The sequence below is a fragment of the Argopecten irradians genome, chromosome 4 (assembly GCF_041381155.1).
Source record: "Argopecten irradians isolate NY chromosome 4, Ai_NY, whole genome shotgun sequence".
Lineage (NCBI taxonomy): Eukaryota > Metazoa > Mollusca > Bivalvia > Pectinida > Pectinidae > Argopecten > Argopecten irradians.
Window position 1 is genome coordinate 28,112,151 of NC_091137.1, and position 22,904 is coordinate 28,135,054.

Here is a 22,904-nt window from a genome sequence, read left to right on the forward strand (position 1 = left end):
GTCCTTTAAAATGTCATTGATGTTATTCTGTTTGATCCAGACTCTTCCCTCTCTACATGTATTATAGAGGCAGGGAAATACCACTGGATGTAACACCAGTTATATACATAAGATCCCGTCATTTTAAATCAATGCCTTTGGATAAAACTGGGATCCCAGTCATTTAAATAACCCTGACTGTTCATAGGCCGTTAAACCAAACAAAGGTTAGGGTCATAGGTCAGCTACTTTATTTGGGCAAAGATTTTCATTTAGGGTCATACATGCAACTTAATAGTTACATAAGGTTGGCATATAAACAACTTAAAATGATAAAATGAACATGAAATGTAACATGTCCTGCAGGTAGTACTGACATTTGTACAGCATTGGTAGATATGATATTTTGTGTAGGATGACATTAATTGTTACAAAGGAGTTACTTTGAGATATTTACACACATGACCAGCTAGGATATATGTCATTACAGGATCAAATGCCAATTTATCTGTCTACCTGTGTGTTTGAAATCGAATCGGTCAAACACTTGATAAACTTTGCAGACAGCCGGCGACTAGCCAAAGTTACCTTGGAATGTACTATATAACTGTAAAACTCGGGAGGATACTTCATAATCACTTATATTTAAACCACACCTAATCGTCAGCAACAAGCCGAACCACAGAACCATGACCAGATATTGAAAACGTGTTTTTTTTATAAACCATTTTACTCCTCAAATTGAGTTTTGCTCTATTTATAGTCTATTGAAGACTATACTTGCTTTACCTACATGTGTATTTATATACCTGTGATTTACCCAGCTGTGTATACCTATAGTCAGGTGGGTGTACTCTACAAACGGGTGGAGTACTGGTCGTGTCTTGTCCACTAGACTAATGGTAAACATGGAATACACACACAGGTAAAGTCAAATGGCTACCTGTATTCACACCGGTAATGACTAATAATCAAGGTGTGAATTACAACAGTGAACTGATGTGAGTGATGTTTTTTATGAGGACATCAAGTGTGATATTCAAGAGAAATTTATTTCAGTGCTTAATGGATGTGGAATACTGTATTACAGCAATGACCATGTTTAAACAACTTGTATATGGATACAGTGAGTGTTGATGTGTTACAGTAGTAACGAGTTCATTATATAATGTTGTAAAAACCAGGTGATAAATGCTGTACTAAATAATGGCATCCTGACGTGACAGTAAATTAATTGTGTTAAATAACCACATGGTGTTCTTTTTCTCAATTTTTTACTTGTCTACAAATCATGTGACCTGGAATCAGTTTAACGGATAATTCCCAGGGGACAATCATGATCATTTGGTGTTAAATGGCAATAATTATACCCGGATTGTTAACTGTACTGTATATTTACTGACATACTCGTAATAATATATTCTGTTCATTGCGAAGGGGAAATTCTGAGTGGTGATTTGCTGTTTTGTTAATTTTTTTGTGACAATGACAATTGAAGGATTTTGTGACAACAATTAAAGCCCAATGGCTGGTAACAGTGGCCCACACAAATCTGTGATCAGTCTACACAGCTCTTTTCCTGGTTTCCATGCCCGAAATGCTGAGTCCATAGCAATTGATGACAGGTCCCTTCGTCCTGTCAGCCACGATGTGTCTGACATCAACCATGGATATGACGACAACACTGACCAAGGCTATGACACAAGAGGTCAAAGTGTTCAGGAAATCAACAAGTTTGAAAATAACTGGGAAGATCTTGATCCTGAGTTTGAGGCTAAAGATGACACTTGGGAAAGTAGTGTTATAAAAAGTGAGAGATGGCCTGAAAGAGATAATACTGAAGGGATTGAACAACATACTGATAGAAACCATGGTTACGAAACTGTGGAAAATGAAGTGGATTTATGGGATGCCAAAGAAGATGCTTGGGAATTTGGCAAACAGAAAGACATTTGGAAACATGCTGAACCAATGACAGAAAGAAGCGAGACATATAAACTAGCATCTAAAGAGCGTAAAGGTAATAGGCACCATTACCACACAAAACCACCACAATATCCACTCACACAGGAATCCACTACAACCACCTACCATCACCACTTAACACAATACCACCACCTAACACAATACCACCACCACCTAACACAATCACCACATAATACCATCACCACCTAACACAATCATCACACAATACCACCACCACCTAACACAATCACCACACAATACCACCACTACCTAACACGATACCACTACCATCTAACACAATCATCACACAATACCACCATCACCTAACAAAATACCACCACCTAACACTATACCACCACCACTTAACACAATACCACCACCGCCTAACACAATACCACCACCACCTAACACAATACCACCACCACCTAACACAATCACCACACAATACCACCACCACCTAACACGATACCACCACCATCTAACACAATCATCACACAATATCACCATCACCTAACACGATACCACCACCACCTAACACTTTACACAATACCACCACCACCTAACACAATACCACCACCACCTAACACAATCACCACATAATACCATCACCACCTAACACAATCATCACACAATACCACCACCATCTAACACAATCATCACACAATATCACCATCATCTAACACAATGCCACCACCACCTAACACAATACCACCACCACCTAACACAATACCACCACCACCTAACACAATATCACCACCACCTAACACAATGCCACCACCACCTAACACAATACCACTACCACCAAACACAATACCACCACCACCTAACACAAATATCACCACCACCTAACACAATCATCACACAATACCACCACCACCTAACACAATACCACCACCACCTAACACAATCACCACACAATACCACCACCATCTAACACAATCATCACACAATATCACCATCACCTAACACAATGCCACCCACCTAACACAATACCACCATCACCTAACACAATCACCACCACCTAACACAATGCCACCATCACCTAACACAATACCACCACCACCTAACACAATACCACCACCACCTAACACAATCACCACACAATATCACCACCACCTACACAATACCACCACCACTAACACAATACCACCACACCTACACAATCACCACCAATAAAACATCACCACACCATACCACCATCACAACACCACACCACCTAACACAATCACCACTCAATACAAACATCACCTTACACAATCACCCACATACACCACCACCTTACACAACACCACCACCACCTAACACAATACCACCGCTCAATAACCACCATCACTTACACACAATCACCACACAATATCACCACCACCTAGCACAATACCACCACCACCTAACACAACACAATACCACCACCACCTAACACAATCACCACTCAATACAAACATCACCTACACAATACCACCACCACCTAACACAACACCACCACCACCTAACACAACACATCATACCACCACACCTAACACAATCACCACTCAATACCACCATCACCTACACACAACACCAACCACACACACCAACACCACCAACACCACCATCACAATCACATCAAATACCACCATCACCTAACACACAACACCACCACCACCTAACACAATCACCACTCAATACCACCATCACCTAACACAATCACCACACCTAACACAACACCACCTACACCTAACACAATCACCACTCAATACCAACATCACCTAACACAATACCACCATCACCTAACACAACAACCACCACCACCTAACACAATCACCACTCAATACCACCACCACCTAACACAATACCACCATCACACTAACACAAACACCACCACATCTAACACAATCACCACACAATACCACCACCACCTAACACAACACCATCACCTAACACAATACACCCACCACCACCTAACACAATACCACCATCACCTAACACAATACCACCACCACCTAACACAATCACCACTCAATACCACCACCACCTAACACAATCACCACTTACCACCACCACTAACACAATCACCACACAATACCACACAAACACAATACACATACACCACCACAAACCACACACCACACAATACCACCACCACCTAACACAATCACCACACAATACCACCACCACTAACACAATACCACCACCACCTAACACAATCACCACCACCACCAACACAATCACCACGCAATACCACCACTACCTAACACAATGCCACCACCACCTAACACAATCACCACACAATACCACCACCACTTAACACAATACACCACCACCACCTAACACAATCACCACACAATACCACCACCACCTAACACAATCACCACACAATACACACCACCACTAACACAATACCAACCACCACCTAACACAATCACCACACAATACCACCACCATTAACACAATACAACACACACAATCACCACACAGTACCACCACCACCTAACACAATCACCACTCAATACCACCATCATCTAACACAATACCACCACCATTTAACACAATCACAATACACACATAAACAATATCACCACCACCACCTAACACAACACACACCACCACCACCTAACACAATCACAACCACTCAATAAAAACATCACCTAACACAATCACCACCACCACCTAACACAATCACCACACAATACCACCACCACCTAACACAATCACCACAAAATAACATTACAATATCCACTCACACAGGAATCCACTACAACACCACCTACCATTACCGCCACCATCTGCATCCATCTCACCACCACAATCATATTTAAATCTCACACTACACTTCACCATTCCCTCAACCACCACACAACTATCATCAACATCATCACCACCACCACATGATAATATCTGACCACCAACCCTTGTCCCTCCCACCACACCGATCACCTTCACCAACATGTATTTTGAAAACATCTACCTAGAGATCTGACTACCTCCATGTCCCTCACCAATTGTTGTTTTAGGGCTGGAGGGGTTGGACACTTATATATATGATTCTCATATAGGTGTTATATAGGATTGGACTGGGTCGAACATCTGTGACTGGTAACTCAGTCTGTTAGGGCATTCGGATATTGTTCGAAGATCTCACTAAGTTTAAATCCTGGTCTGGCCCCTACATTTTCTTCTCTCCTGTTACAAACTTGATGCCAAACTAAAATACCCATGATGGTGGTATAGGGGTCTTGTATGTCTTTCAGGGCAAGAGCAAAGATTTTGAAAAAGGAGGGAGGAAGGTAACGGGATTAGACTGGGTCTTTCATTGGTGAGCAGGTATTCCAGTCTGTAGAGCACTCGACTTGTGTTGGGAGGTCCTGGGTTCAAATCCTGGTCTGATTGTTATATTTTCTTCTCTCATTTTTAGCCCACCATCATCAGATCGTGGGCTATTCAAATCGCATTTTGTCCGTGGTCCGTTGTCCGTCCTTCCACCCGTCAGTCCGTCCGTACGTTAACAATTCTTGTAATTGCTATTTCTCAGAAAGTACTGAAGGGATCTGTCTCAACATTCATATGTAGGTTGTGCATATTGCAAATTGGGACCTATTGATCAACAAGATGGCCACCAAGGAGCCATCTTGAATTTTGATAGTTGAAGTTTGTTACTGCTATTTGTTAGAAAGTACTTAAGCGATTTTGTCTCAAATTTTATATGTAGTATGTTTGAAAAAGTTTGAAAAGATCCATCTTTCCACTGTCAGACATAGATCATTCTTTGGTGGGTGCCAAGATCCCTCTGGGATCTCTTGTTGTCAATATATATAAAGATTGGATTTTGCTTTTATGTTAACCATGCTTGCATGACCAATTCCTCTAAGAATATATTCTATGGGGTGATAATGCACCCATATTGCTGTTAATGAGTTTTTCTGCCTTTTATACCATTACCCTTCCTGAATGGATCATTTCTGGACAGGTCAATTTGGTAAGATAAAGGAATCCTTTTGCCTTGTTATCCTTCTCCTTTGTAATTTTGACACTACAGGGAGTAGGCAGATGGACCTGTATAATTGAACCTCTGCCCTAGGGCTAGTACTAATTCTGTTACCCATTGTTACATGTACAACTATGGCCTAGAGGGATATAGATAGTGACAATTCATCCTTATATCCAACAACGTATAAAGGTTGCAAGCTTAACACACTGAAATCATTTATTGTATTTTTGATGTTTCAATTATCCTTTAGATATACTTTTATTTTCATTGATCCATAATATCATATTAATGTGATTGCTGTCTGAAAGGTTAAAGTACAAAAATTAGGAAAATTTGCACCCGGTAGCTGTAGTAATGGGGTGTGGATTTTGTTTGGAATGTTGTCAAGCTAACAAGGCATGAAGCTTGATGCCAGCAGTGTGTGTTATTGTCCTGGAATGGGTGGCACTCCACAGAGGATTAGTGGGAGCAGCATACCTACAGCCTCAGGACCACTGGGGGTTTATATCTGTAATTAAACATGTCTTATACTGGAGGAGGGCTGTAACACATGTAAACACACACCAGACCATGTAAACAGTGGATAGCAGAGCAGTAGTGTTTAGGTTTCAATATGCTAGAGAAAAAAGTGGCACATACTGTCCGTCTGGAGGATTGTAAGTATTCAAACATAGAACTAAACACCATCTTATTCTCTTTACTTATGTTTATTTACATGTCTATTATTGGTGATATGATGAGGATGATTCTTACATTTCATGTACAAGTTTCTTACAATTCTACAGACACTGTATTAGTAGTAAATCTCCTGTATCTGTGTTATTGTGCAGTCATATAAGTTTTGTAATTAAATGACAGTTATATTTATAACTCTAACATTTCTTACATTGCCATACAGGTAGAGCATTAGAAATGTATCTGCATGCTGTCCCCATTGCATGATTGCAAAAGGCAACTCAATTTGGGATCTTAATTTATAATTCTCTCTTCTTTCTAACTCTTTCTATCGTCTCCTTTAACACCACCTCACTTTTGGCCTTCTATGGAGCCTCCCCCCCCCTCTGTGAGGTAGACTCTGAGTTCTATCCCCTGGCCAAGATACACCAAAGTCTATAAAAGTGGTAGTTTCTGCTCCTGCTTAGTGCTCAGCATTAAGGGAGTGGGACGACTGGTTCCTCCGTTGTCAGTATAATGTGACCAGGTGGGGTGTATTGCTTGGTGTCTTTATAATGTGACCAGGTGGGATGTATTGCTTGGTGTCTTCGGCAGCATGCTTTAGTACTAAATCACTATCAAAAAGGCAAGAGTTCCATTGTTACAAGAAGACACAACAAAAATGTCCCATAACCTCTCCAAACATACAGTCACACAAACAACACATCGCGTACATGGGAGGCCGTCCTTAAATGACCTTGGCTGTTAATAGGACGTAAACCTTAATAAACATTTCTTACATTCCAGATGGCATTTCATCATATGTGTCCATGTATCACATACATGGATTCAGTTCTTCATTTCTTGTATTTCTTTACTTACCAATATGTTTAAGGTTTTACATTTGATAATTAATCTTTGTTTGAAATGAGTTGATTGCATTCAAAGTAATATAGCGATGTGAAAATATTGATATCTTAGTTTTAAGTTCAATTCAAAATCATGTAGTAACTCAATTTATATCTGAGAATGTTTATTTGGCTTTAAACTTAAAGCTATAAAATGGCTGATTCCACAAGAGATGTGAGTCTGATACCCATAAGGCTCTATAACTTATTAATTATATATATATAAATATCAGGAAAGTATTCTACCCCAATCATTCGCAATTAGTGTCATTTCAGTTGACATTTTTTTAATTTTGCTTCCTGTATACCAACTTTCCTTACCTAGTAACTACTAAATTTTGCGATTTCAGATTTTCATTGCAAATTAATTTTAACAAGATTATTTTTTTTAATTGAATGAAAATACCTTTTAATTAAAACAAAGTTGATGTTAGTTCTTAGGGATTAATTTCTCGAAATTAATTTGAGAAATTTGCTATAGTAAATCGCATGTGTGAAAGAAAGTTGGTTCACTGTAGGTCCTATACCAACAACCATGGGGATTATTTTAGGACGTGCTAGGTCTTGATGGTGAAGGAATGCCAGCTATATAGCTGATAGAGTCACTGGAGAAAATTAATTAATCAAACAAGCAACCTATGACCAGCACCTGGCAACTACTCCATTCTGATTTTCAAAGACATTGCACAAAGAGAATTTAATGAGTGGTTCATAAATTTGACATAATGAATTCCTCACAATTTAAGCTTACCTCAAGTAACAGAGATGCTTTCCCATACCATCCATATATCTGGATGTGTACACTAGACAGCATGTTAAGGAGATGGGGGAAATTCAGAGTACTCTGAGAAAAACTACTGACCTACTTTTGGTACCTAGCAACTGCCTCTCATTGAATTTAAACTTGAATCCGAGGTGGAGGACTACACAAATAATAATATTGGTAAACACCCTACACCTTGGGACACTTGCCGGTAACAGCTGAGTCGCTTCCTCCTACCAACAGCAGCTTACCATCAGTAGTGTGTCTGGATGGGTACATTTGGCAGCACAGGTGTTGATTCTGTAATGGGAAATCATTAAAAAAGAATCACTAGGCCAACTGGGAAATGTGTATATGTTCGTTTGATTTAGGGCAGAATGTTATATATGTGTGTAGATCAGCATGTGGTATGTACCCAGACAGGGATAGTACGTAAAACAGCCACTGATCAACATAAACAGGCATTTATATACAATCCTGTCTGATAACAGTGACATTAAAACATAAACAAAATCCCTGGTGTTCATTACAGAGGAATTACTGCAATTGCAACCAGTCAATATTCACTGATATAGGAGTATACCTGAATAAATACAAGATACTAAGAGTAAGAATGGAGGATGGGGATATTGGACGAGACACGTACAATAAAGATTTCTTATTGGAAATTACCACACACAATGATAAAAAACAAAATTTTGGGGCAGTGGAGATGGCACAGCCATGTAGATTTCTGGAGAGAGTTGCATGTTGCAAACAGCAAATAGATTTGAAATTTAGAGCACATTGTTGATATGTTATAAGACATGAGTTTTGAAGAAAGCAGTAGAATAACTAATATTGGTGCATTATGTAAAATTCTGGAGTGGTATGTATTGTAAAATTGTATCTAAAGAAGTGATGTCTGGTATTGCTGAAGAGTATAGTGGTACCCAATGTCAATGGTGATATCTGTGGTCTTGAAATAGCTCGTTCTTTAAGACACCTAGGGTTTGACCTCAAATTTAAGAAAGAATCCCAGGGTTTGACCTCAAACTCAAGAAAGATTCATGGTCTTGAGGTCAATTTACACAATATAACATAGTTTACATTGTATTTAGAAATTGTGTTTGTTTGACTTAGTCAGTATGTAAGGCACCAGTCCTTTCAGTTTTATGGAATAGAACCATCCTGCAATCTCAACTTTACATGGTCATGAGGTGGTGGTAATTGTAGTTTGTCCATCATTGTCATATCTGATCACCCTACTGGAAGTCAGATTATGTGGGGGGAAAACCACCGACCTGTGTTCAGTATCTGGCAACATGTGGGTTTCAAGCTCACAACATGGAGATGGACAAGGATTTTTTTATTGGGTATACTTGTCAGGGAGGAAATCCACTGGAACATAAGTACAAGAATTAATGTTACATGGATATTTATAGTAAATGCCTGTCAGTACTAGTTGCCTCTAACATGTGGATTTGTTTTTTGCAGTCCGAGCTGACGGAGCCAATGATGGCGGGTCTGTTGGTTGCTGTGGTTACATCCTCTGGTTCCTGTCCCTCCTAGTGATCGCCTGTACCTTCCCATTCTCTCTGTGCCTTTGTATCAAGGTAAGAGAACCAGTATTGACAACCTAATTAATATAGTCTAATCCTCTTGGCTCTTGCCCATGATAGTCATCAATTTTCAATGGGATTAGTAATTTTGAAATATTGTGTTGTATTTTTTTCAGAATTTTTTCTTTGAAAATGAATAAGACAGCATATTTTCATGAATGCCAGTATCGTACATTGTATTGATCTGTACTGTTTGATTTTATTGTAAATGGTTTTATCAACAGGTGGTCCAGGAATATGAAAGAGCTGTTATATTTAGATTGGGTCGACTGGTCAAAGGGGGAGCCAAAGGCCCAGGTTTGTATAATACCCTCCCCCTTCCCTATCAGCCACTGGCCCCTAATACCATGTCCATCATCTCCGCCTCTCCTCCCATCCTCTTCACCTATTTCCATCTGCTCTTTCTGCTAAAACAGTTCCTATTGTTCATGCAATTTCTTTATATCAGTCTGTTCAAATGTTGAAGTTCTGCAGTAATGTTAAAGCAGGTAGTAATGGATCTTTTAAAAATTCAAGATATAAAAGACACTGGATGGTTATTTTGAGCCTTTAAAATAATCATAAATATATATTTACCTGAATCACCTTTAGATGATGTGCATTGCCAACTGATATGGAAGATCACAGGTTTGAAATGTCTGTTTAATGCATTCAAATATGTGCATTATGAGGTGATGTCATTGGTTAATTTGTTTATTTAAAGTCATTACAAACTATTAAGTGATGTTATTAAATTACCATTAAAAAACTGAAAATAATGAAATTGAAGAAGAAAATAGTAATGTTTTCTATGTAATGTTCTGTACAGGTCTTTTCTTCATCATGCCATGTATTGACTCCTACACCAAAGTGGATATACGAACTGTGTCCTTCGATGTTCCTCCTCAAGAGGTAAGCCTCAGACTTCAAAGAAAGACTAAAGAAACAATTTGTAAATAAGATTTGTTAGGATTTCAGAAATTGCTGAAGAAAACTCAGAGAAAATTTCATGAAAATCAGTTTGGTTATTGCTTGAAAATGAGTCCTCGCTTGCTAGACAATGTAATATGTTATCTTTTGTTGTGTAGCAAAATAAAGTTGTAATGTGGTAATATTTGTATGATAAGCTCTGGTGCATAAAATAACATTATATTCCCATCATTCCACAAACTTAGTAACTTAGTAAGGAAAACATGGAGATACAGCCATTATTGTCTGTATCAGACATGTCTGCTATATACATAGTATTGATCTACGATACATGGGAATAAATCGGTGACACAGCGTGTATAAAATATAGCACTGTTAGAACAAAGCATACAGCAAGGACAAAATGGTGTTTATAAATTGTTTGTCAAAGGAATGATTCTCAGATTGTGTTGTTCTAACAGAATCAAATTTTTCTATATCGGCCATCATCCGATGGATATCATTATCAGCAAACTATTTTCTCACTTCAGAATCCAATTCTCTAATCTGCTTTATATCTCATAAAAATGTCATAATTGGATATTGGTTTTGGAGCATCATTTTACTCAATTTTCCTGATCAATATCTGGTGTTCCCCTGAGGACTGACTCAGACACCCTGGTCAACTGTAATTAATGGATGGATCTAGGGATTTAAGCCCCACGTGTTAATTATGGTGGCTGGTAGCAGAACACTAATTCCATCCCAGTTTTAGACAAACTAGTCCCCATGATTGGTATTACTGACCTTGTGATTCTATCACAGTTTTAGACCCACTAGTCCCCATGATTGGTGTTACTGACCTTGTGATTCCATCACAGTTTTAGACCGACTTGTCTCCATGATTGGTGTTACTGACCTTGTGATTCCATCACAGTTTTAGACCGACTAGTACCCATGATTGTTGTTACTAGACCTTGTGATTCCATCACAGTTTTAGACCCACTAGTCCCGAATGATTGGTTTTACTGACCTTGTGATTCCATCACATTTTTAGACCGACTTGTCCCAATGATTGATGTTACTGGACCTTGTGATTCCATCACCATTTTAGACCCACAAGTCCGCAATGATTGGTGTTACTGGACCTTGTGATTCATCATAGTTTTAGACCCACTAGTTCCCAATGATTGGTGCTACTGGACCTTGTGATTCCATTACAGTTTTAGACTGACTAGTCCGCAATGATTGGTGTTACTGGACCTTGTGATTCCATTTCAGTTTAAGACTGACTAGTCCACAATGATTGGTGTTACTGACCTTGTGATTCCATCACAGTTTTAGACTGACTAGTCCGCAATGATTGGTGTTACTGGATCTTGTGATTCCATCACAGTTTTAGACCGACTAGTCCCCATGATTGGTATTACTGACCTTGTGATTCCATCACAGTTTTAGACCCACTAGTCCCCATGATTGGTATTACTGACCTTGTGATTCCATCACAGTTTTAGACCAACTAGTCCCCATTGGTGTGATTGGTGTTACCGACCTTGTGATTCCATCACTGTTTTAGACCAACTAGTCCCCATGATTTGTGTTACTGACCTTGTAATTCCATCACTGTTTTAGACCAACTAGTCCCCATGATTTGTGTTACTGACCTTGTAATTCCATCACAGTTTTAGACTGACTAGTCTGCAATGATTGGTGTTACTGACCTTGTGATTCCATCACAGTTTTAGACTGACTAGTCCCCAATGATTTGTGCTACTGGACCTTGTCATTCCATCACAGTTTTAGACTGACTAGTCCCCAATGATTTGTGCTACTGGACCTTGTCATTCCATCACAGTTTTAGACCCGCTAGTCCCCAATGATTGGTGTTACTGGACCTTGTGATTCCATCACAGTTTTATACCGACTAGTCCCCAATGATTGGTGTTACTGACCTTGTGATTCCATAACAGTTTAAGACCCACTAGTTTCCAATGATTGGTGCTACTGAACCTTGTGATTCCATCACAGTTTTAGACCAACTAGTCCCCATGATTGGTATTACTGACCTTGTGATTCCATCACAGTTTTAGACCCACTAGTCCCCATGATTGGTATTACTGACCTTGTGATTCCATCACAGTTTTAGACCCACTAGTCCCCATGATTGGTGTTACTGACCTTGTGATTCCATCACAGTTTTAGACCCACTAGTCCCCATGATTGGTGTTACTGGACCTTGTGATTCCATCACAGTTTTAGACCCACTAGTCCCCATGATTGGTGTTACTGACCTTGTGATTCCATCACAGTTTTAGACCCACTAGTCCCCATGATTGGTGTTACTGACCTTGTGATTCCATCACAGTTTTAGACTGACTAGTCCCCATGATTGGTGTTACTGGACCTTGTGATTCCATCACAGTTTTAGACTGACTAGTCCCCATGATTGGTGTTACTGGACCTTGTGATTCCATCACAGTTTTAGACTGACTAGTCCCCATGATTGGTGTTACTGGACCTTGTGATTCCATTTCAGTTTTAGACTGACTAGTCCACAATGATTGGTGTTACTGGACCTTGTGATTCCATCACAGTTTTAGACTGACTAGTCCGCAATGATTGGTGTTACTGGACCTTGTGATTCCATCACAGTTTTAGACCCACTAGTCCCCATGATTGGTGTTACTGACCTTGTGATTCCATCACAGTTTTAGACCCACTAGTCCCCATGATTGGTGTTACTGACCTTGTGATTCCATCACAGTTTTAGACTGACTAGTCCCCAATGATTGGTGTTACTGGACCTTGTGATTCCATCACAGTTTTAGACCGACTAGTCCCCATGATTGGTGTTACTGGACCTTGTGATTCCATCACAGTTTTAGACCGACTAGTCCCAATGATTGGTGTTACTGGACCTTGTGATTCCATCACAGTTTTAGACTGACTAGTCCCCAATGATTGGTGTTACTGGACCTTGTGATTCCATCACAGTTTTAGACCGACTAGTCCCCAATGATTGGTGTTACTGGACCTTGTGATTCCATCACAGTTTTAGACCGACTTGTCCGCAGTGATTGGTGTTACTGGACCTGGTGTGATTCCATTACAGTTTTGGACTGACTAGTCCACAATGATTGGTGCTACTGGACCTGGTGATTCCATCACAGTTTTAGACCGACTTGTCCGCAGTGATTGGTGTTACTGGACCTTGTGATTCCATTTCAGTTTTAGACTGACTAGTCCACAATGATTGGTGCTACTGAACCTTGTGATTTCATTTCAGTTTTAGACTGACTAGTCCGCAGTGATTGGTGTTACTGGACCTTGTGATTCCATTTCAGTTTTAGACTGACTAGTCCCCATGATTGGTGTTACTGGACCTTGTGATTTCATTTCAGTTTTAGACTGACTAGTCCGCAGTGATTGGTGTCACTGGATCTTGTCATTCCATTACAGTTTAAGACCAACTAGCCCCCAATGATTGGTGTAACCGGACCGTTTGATTCTATCCCTGTTTTCCAGCATGTCGATCAGATACTGAGAATTGACATTAACAAACATGTTGCTATCTCTTAGGGATAAAAACAAACAAGTTCCTTAATTAGTTGTAGCATGTAAACATGTTCACTCCCTCTCAGTGATAACAGCTAAAAGATAACATCTCTGTGTATGTATCCTTAAAGAGATTCAAACACCTGACCGATAAATTTCAATCCTTTAATTCAAATTTTATTAAAACAACAGGTTTTTATTTCTTTTTATGTTTTATTTGCAAAGTTAATTAGCATCACATACTGCAAATTAGCACATGAAATCCTAACATTGAATCACTCTGTCATAGTTGTTGAATACGTCAGCACAATATGACACAGTATCAGGCAAGCACAGTCCAGCCATTTAACTCTGTCTTATAAGGTCAAAACCCAAATTGAGCACTTGCCAAGAAGCAACTTTTTTGTTTAGTGTTTTTGCTTGGTATTCCAGCTTTTCTTTGGCTCCTTGACATTGCACGATTTCCTGTTACTAAAAAATCCTTAGAGTTTCTGGGACTAGATATCAACTGTTAGAACTTTCTATTAGACTTTGGTAGACTAACTTTCTGAAGCTACTACTAATGGGGTATATGTGTGTCTCATGTCCCTGCAACAGGCAAAGTCATTAAACACATAGATTTGATAGTGAAGGAAAGACAAAATGGCAAAGGAAATAACACTGACCTATAAGTAACTTGCAACTGAGATGTCTAGTGGTGAAATGTTAAACCTGTCAACCTTTAGGTCAACCCTACGATAGGTGTAGATATCAAGAGACCTATAAACCTATAGGCCTACCCTATGATAGGTGTAGATATCAAGAGACCTATAAACCTATAGGCCTACCCTATGATAGGTGTAGATATCAAGAGACCTATAAACCTATAGGCCTACCCTATGATATGTGTAGATATTCAGAGACCTATAAACCTATAGGCCTACCCTATGATAGGTGTAGATATTCAGAGACCTGTAAACCTATAGGCCTACCCTATGATAGGTGTAGATATTCAGAGACCTGTAAACCTATAGGCCTACCCTATGATATGTGTAGATATTCAGAGACCTATAAACCTATAGGCCTACCCTATGATAGGTGTAGATATTCAGAGACCTGTAATGTAAACCTATAGGCCTACCCTATGATATGGATAGATATTCAGAGACCTGTAAACCTATAGGCATACCCTATGATAGGTGTAGATATTCAGAGACCTGTAAACCTATAGGCCTACCCTATGATATGTGTAGATATTCAGAGACCTATAAACCTATAGGCCTACCCTATGATATGGATAGATATTCAGACACCTGTAAACCTATAGGCCTACCCTATGATAGGTGTAGATATTCAGAGACCTGTAATGTAAACCTGTAGGCCTACCCTATGATATGGATAGATATTCAGAGACCTATAAACCTATAGGCCTACCCTATGATAGGTGTAGATATTCAGAGACCTATAAACCTATAGGCCTACCCTATGATAGGTGTAGATATTCAGAGACCTATAAACCTATAGGCCTACCCTATGATAGGTGTAGATATTCAGAGACCTGTAATGTAAACCTGTAGGCCTACCCTATGATAGGTGTAGATATTCAGAGACCTGTAATGTAAACCTATAGGCCTACCCTATGATATGGATAGATATTCAGAGACCTGTAAACCTGTAGGCCTACCCTATGATATGAATAGATATTCAGAGACTTGTAAACCTGTAGGCCTACCCTATGATAGGGATAGATAGTCAAGAGACCTGTAAACCTATATGCCTACCCTATGATAGGTGTAGATATTCAGAGACCTGTATACCTATAGGCCTACCCTATGATAGGTGTAGATATTCAGAGACCTGTAATGTAAACCTATAGGCCTACCCTATGATATGTGTAGATATTCAGAGACCTATAAACCTATAGGCCTACCCTATGATATGGATAGATATTCAGAGACCTATAAACCTATTGGCCTACTCTATGATAGGGGTAGATATTCAGAGACCTATAAACCTATTGGCCTACCCTATGATATGGATAGATATTCAGAGACCTATAAACCTATTGGCCTACCCTATGATATGGATAGATATTCAGATACCTATAAACCTATAGGCCTACCTATGATAGGTGTAGATATTAAGACACCTGTAAACCTATAGGCCTACCCTATGATAGGTGTAGATATTCAGAGACTTGTAAACCTATAGGCCTACCCTATGATAGGTGTAGATATTCAGACACCTGTAAACCTATAGGCCTACCCTATGATAGGTGTAGATATTCAGAGACTTGTAAACCTATTGGCCTACTCTATGATAGGGGTAGATATTCAGAGACCTATAAACCTATAGGCCTACCCTATGATAGGTGTAGATATTCAGAGACCTGTAAACCTATAGGCCTACTCTATGAAAGGTGTAGATATTCAGAGACCTATAAACCTATAGGTCTACCCTATGATAGGGGTAGGCATTCAGAGTCCGGTAAACGAAAGACCTTATACCTTTGATCAGCGTGAATATTCAGAATGCACTTTTAGGAAAATCTCATCTATGATTTTTACAACCAAAAACTGCTGTTAGAACTTCTCCTCCCCCCATCAATTGTGTTCCTTTAGATTAGATTATAGGGGCGATGTCCTGTGTCGGGGAGTGTATAATTTGTGAGAGTTATAGACCACTTACACATTTATGTCTATGGTACAGAGAAGACATGGCATTACCAGGATCAATACTTCCTCCCTTAAATGTGTAATGTGTGACACTGCCACCAAAACACAAAGGTAATGACTTCTTTCCCACAAGGCCAAGCAAATGGACACTCCAATGCCTCTTAGTCCTGGCCAGACAAATTAATGCCATTGTTTCTGGGGGCCTAGATGCTCCACAGCTGACAAATGGTATAATTTCTCTATCAAAAACAGGAGCAGACGATTTAGTATTTTTCTTCAGTTACAAAAGTTACTTACTTAACACCATAACCACCATTTAAAAGTTTGTGCTTCTAATTTTACTTCAAGTTAAAAATATGACAAATAATTAATTGCAACCTGAAAAAATTCAGTGGCACTATATCCTATATGGAATGAAGCACTGATTGTACATGCATCAAAGGCGAAATAAATTATTTCATTTCATTTTTTGTGTTAATGAGGCATATATATACACGATTCAACACCAGTTATTGTTCAAATGATGAATATCATTAATGCTCTGTCGGCGGTGAAGCATCTTTAAGACAAGCAAATTGAGATCAAAATTCCTAAGAGCATAATCATTCTTCAGGGCCTTAGCCTAACAAACACACTACTACTCCCTCCAGAGTATAGAGCAGACATATTTAAAAAAACAACTTTAAGACCATAGGCCCAGCAACTGAATAGCAATATTCCACAGAGAGTTGCCAGACAATTAGACACTAATGGTGTTAGGTCAAGCAGATAAAGAAAAGCATCACCAATAGCCTCCTCCAGACAATAATACTGCATTTAACTTGGAGCCAATGAACAAAATGTTTCTTCAGAGTTTAAGCCATAATGAAGTTTTCTGAGAACATATGCCTATTCAATAGACATGTAGGTCTAAACATTTGACACTAACTTTCCCCAGGGTCTATCCAGACAAGTAGATACCAAACGTTCTCACAGCCTTCACCACAATGACAATCCACTGCCTTGAGCTTAGGCCAAGACAAAAAATAAACTTCCCACTGGTGTTCACACAAATGATATTGTCTGTTTATATGTACTGTATATGACTTTGTCTTATGTTGTAGGTCCTGACCAAAGACTCTGTGACAGTGGCTGTGGATGCAGTGGTGTACTATCGTGTTCAGAATGCTACAATGTCCATAACAAATGTGGAAGATGCTAACAGATCAACACGTCTTCTTGCTGCAACAACCCTCCGAAATGTTCTGGGCACCAAAAATCTGAGTGAAATCCTGTCTGAGCGGGAATCAATCAGTCATGTGATGCAGGTTTGTGTTCCCTCAGTACCCAGCTAGAATTATGGCATTCAACAGTGTTGGCATACTTCTACATATTAGCACTTAACTGCTATTGAGACTTTATTTAGTTCACTATTTCTCAGAATCAGGCCTTTTAGTCCCTTTTATGTACATGTATATTTCTCAAATTCAAGCCTTTTGGTCCTTTTTCAATTAGTTGAAATGCTATTGCAAATTTATGGGCAAAGTTCATAACCCTTAGTAACTCAATAATCTCACTCTCCATCCATCATTTTAAATACATTGAGTGCTGGACAAAATGAAAAATTGAATTTGTTTCTGATAACATTTAAACGTGAAGATCTTTAACTGCATCACCTTTAGCTGATGTGCAGAGTGCAGTTGTTAAATATCTGTGACCTCAAGGTGAAGGTCAAATAAGTGAATTTCTAGTGGTAACTTTGTGATGGATAGACATATGTTGTATACTGGGTATATTTATTGGCTGCCATATCCTGTGTTTATTATTGGTAATCATATCCTAGCTGTTTTAGTTAGTGGTGACCATATTATGCTCCTGTGCGTGATCCCTATACCTTAATTTTTGTTAATGGTTCCCATACTCTGTTAGTACTAGTCATATCCTGTCTTTGTAGTAGCCATATCCTGTCATTGTTAATTAATTAGTGGTTGTCATAGACTGTCCTTTTGAGTTGCAGTCAGATCCTATCTGTGTTTGTTAGTTTTAGTCGTATTCTGTGTGTTTAGAAATGACACTGTAGTAATACCTTGCTTTCATTAATGATAGTCATATTCTAACCTTGTTAGCAGTAGTCATATCCTGTCCTTGTCAGTGATAGTCATATCCTGTCCTTGTCAGTGATAGTCATATCCTGTCCTTGTCAGTGATAGTCATATCCTGTCCTTGTCAGTGATAGTCATATTCTGTTCTTGTCAGCTTGTCAGTGATAGTCATATCCTGTCCTTGTCAGTGACTGTCATATCCAGTCTCTGTCAGTGACTGTCTTATCAAGTATTTGTCAGTGCCTGTCATATCCAGTCTTTGTCAGTGACTGTCATATCCAGTCTCTGTCAGTGACTGTCATATTCAGTCTTTGTCAGTGACTGTAATATCCAGTCTTTGTCAGTGACTGTCATATCCAGTCTCTGTCAGTGACTGTCATATCCAGTCTTTGTCAGTGACTGTAATATCCAGTCTTTGTCAGTGACTGTCATATCCTGTCTTTGTCAGTGACTGTCATATCCATGAGTCTTTGTCAGTGACTGTTGTCAGTGATAGTCATATCATAGCTGCAGTCATATCCAGTCTTTTTTAATTTGTATAGTCATATCCTAGCTGTCTTTATCTTAATTCTGTCTTTATTAGTGGTACATTGTATAGTCATATCCTAGCTGTCTTTATCTCCTGTCTTTAATAGTGGTACATTGTATAGTCATATCCTAGCTGTCTTTATCTTAATTTTGTCTTTATTAGTGGTACATTGTATAGTCATATCCTAGCTGTCTTTATCTTAATTTTGTCTTTATTAGTGGTACATTGTATAGTCATATCCTAGCTGTCTTTATCTTAATTCTGTCTTTATTAGTGGTACATTGTATAGTCATATCCTAGCTGTCTTTATCTTAATTCTGTCTTTATTAGTGGTACATTAGTGGTACATTGTATAGTCATATCCTAGCTGTCTTTATCTTAATTCTGTCTTTATTAGTGGTACATTGTATAGTCATATCCTAGCTGTCTTTATCTTAATTCTGTCTTTATTAGTGGTACATTGTATAGTCATATCCTAACTGTCTTTATCTCCTGTCTTTATTAGTGGTACATTGTATAGTCATATCCTAGCTGTCTTTATCTCCTGTCTTTATTAGTGGTACATAGTATAGTCATATCCTAGCTGTCTTTATCTCCTGTCTTTATTAGTGGTACATTGTATAGTCATATCCTAGCTGTCTTTATCTTAATTCTGTCTTTATTAGTGGTACATTGTATAGTCATATCCTAGCTGTCTTTATCTCCTGTCTTTATTAGTGGTACATTGTATAGTCATATCCTAGCTGTCTTTATCTTAATCCTGTCTTTATTAGTGGTACATTGTATAGTCATATCCTAGCTGTCTTTATCTCCTGTCTTTATTAGTGGTACATTGTATAGTCATACCCTAGCTGTCTTTATCTTAATTCTGTCTTTATTAGTGGTACATTGTATAGTCATACCCTAGCTGTCTTTATCTTAATTCTGTCTTTATTAGTGGTACATTGTATAGTCATATCCTAGCTGTCTTTATCTTAATTCTGTCTTTATTAGTGGTACATTGTATAGTCATATCCTAGCTGTCTTTATCTCCTGTCTTTATTAGTGGTACATTGTATAGTCATATCCTAGCTGTCTTTATCTTAATTCTGTCTTTATTAGTGGTACATTGTATAGTCATATCCTAGCTGTCTTTATCTCCTGTCTTTATTAGTGGTACATTGTATAGTCATATCCTAGCTGTCTTTATCTTAATTCTGTCTTTATTAGTGGTACATTGTATAGTCATATCCTAGCTGTCTTTATCTCCTGTCTTTATTAGTGGTACATTGTATAGTCATATCCTAGCTGTCTTTATCTTAATTCTGTCTTTATTAGTGGTACATTGTATAGTCATATCCTAGCTGTCTTTATCTCCTGTCTTTATTAGTGGTACATTGTATAGTCATATCCTAGCTGTCTTTATCTTAATCCTGTCTTTATTAGTGGTACATAGTATAGTCATATCCTAGCTGTCTTTATCTCCTGTCTTTATTAGTGGTACATTGTATAGTCATATCCTAGCTGTCTTTATCTTAATTCTGTCTTTATTAGTGGTACATTGTATAGTCATATCCTAGCTGTCTTTATCTCCTGTCTTTATTAGTGGTACATTGTATAGTCATATCCTAGCTGTCTTTATCTTAATTCTGTCTTTATTAGTGGTACATTGTATAGTCATATCCTAGCTGTCTTTATCTTAATTCTGTCTTTATTAGTGGTACATTGTATAGTCATATCCTAGCTGTCTTTATCTCCTGTCTTTAATAGTAGTTCTTTAGTGATACAGTCTGCCTTCATTAATGATAGTCATATTCTAATGTTGTTAGCGGTAGTCATGTCTTTGTTAGTTTTAGCCATATTTTATCTTGTATTAAATATCCTGAAGAACTAATCATGTAGCAATAATACATAGCATATATATATAGTGACCATAAGAGCAAACAGAAGTACCCCTGTAGATATGAATGTTGTTTATTATGATATCTTAGAACACCCTGTAGTCTTTATCGGCTCAGACAAAGTAGTATTTCCTTAAACTTTGTAACCTGCCTCCTTAATAATCCGATAAAAACGACTTCACACAAGGATCTGTTGAGAGATTAGGCCAGGATCAAACATCAGGTAGTCTTACTCAAGTCAATGAATAAACCTAATGAGTATGTATTTTTATCAGATTGTATCTAATGTTCTAATTATATTAACATTTGTTTTATGCGAAATTATCTACATTTTTGGTGTTGGCAGTTACAACATATGTTTGTGAGTGTAAGATCTTGTATTTAATGTCATAAATATGTTGAAATATAGATTGATTTTCTTTAAATATAAATGTTGAATAACAATCAAACCTGTGAGTATCAAAACAAATTTACATCATATGTTGGAAAATAAACTCAGACTTTTGAACGGTCAATCTGCATCTCAAAACAAGTAACAGAAGGTATAGTGATATAGGTATGAAATGTCTTGGCGACTCCCTGGGGGCTACCTTTAGTAGGGACATTGTTACAGGCTTAGGGACCTTGTGTTACAGGCCAACTTATATGAATGTACAAACCCCTGGGGTATCCATGTAGAACGTGTGGAGATGTAAGTATACCAGGGTATAGTGTGATGGCTGACATGTTAGACTCAACTCGTGGTGGCTGCATGCTATATCTAACACTGCAATCTCCGAGCAAGATCATGTTGGATTTTCTCGTTCATGTATTTTCATTTGGCTTAAAATTGTGGCATTCTGCCAATTTTATTCTTATCTTTCAATCAAAAACCTTTCCATAATATTTTGTAATGTAGCAAGATTAAAAATGGTTAATTGGTTTTAAAATTACGGATACATGTGGAGAAGGAGTTATCTTGCAATTAAAATCTCACGATTATTAACTTGCTATAAAGATGAAATAGTAATTTGGAAAATGGAACAGATTGCAGTTTTGATATGATGTTAGTAGTACAGATATTGATTATTATGATGTGTAGTGTGGATTGTGTTGATTATATATGCATGTGCACCATTATCTACAACATCTTCATTTTCCTGTTTTAGCAATGTTACGAATGCAGACAAAGCAAAAATCAAACAATGAAGTCTGAACACTCGCTAATAGACCTGTACAATACAATGTTGTCAGGATACAGTATGAACAAATTGTGTTGGAATTTGTTGGAAAATCTAACAAAACTTGTAATGAAGAGAATAAACATAAAAACATTTCAGTGGATTTTGCAATGAAAACACAACATTTAAATTAGTTTGCAGTAGGAAGTATAGGTTTTTTTTTTAATCCATAAAGGAAAACAAAATCATAACGTTCCCAATTATCTCCCTTTAGCTCATAACCAAAGTCAATTACTACACATTGCCTAAGAGATGTAGCCAAA

General features: G+C 38.2%; 1 protein-coding gene across 10 annotated transcripts in view; it reads left to right on the forward strand.

Annotated features, from left to right (window-relative positions):
* Positions 1 to 22,904, forward strand: part of LOC138321169 (mechanosensory protein 2-like) — a 90,975-nt gene that overhangs the window by 20,230 nt on the left and 47,841 nt on the right. For 6 of the 10 annotated variants that reach the window (XM_069264650.1, XM_069264649.1, XM_069264651.1 and 3 more), the window contains exons 2-5: positions 9,710 to 9,828; positions 10,059 to 10,131; positions 10,643 to 10,725; positions 18,035 to 18,238. In XM_069264650.1, the coding sequence (XP_069120751.1) occupies positions 9,710 to 9,828; positions 10,059 to 10,131; positions 10,643 to 10,725; positions 18,035 to 18,238 (479 nt within the window). Of the gene's footprint in view, positions 1 to 322; positions 2,000 to 6,415; positions 6,565 to 9,709; positions 9,829 to 10,058; positions 10,132 to 10,642; positions 10,726 to 18,034; positions 18,239 to 22,056; positions 22,113 to 22,904 lie in introns of those variants that run through there. The other 4 variants (XM_069264645.1, XM_069264644.1, XM_069264643.1 and 1 more) reach the window with 4 other exon arrangements.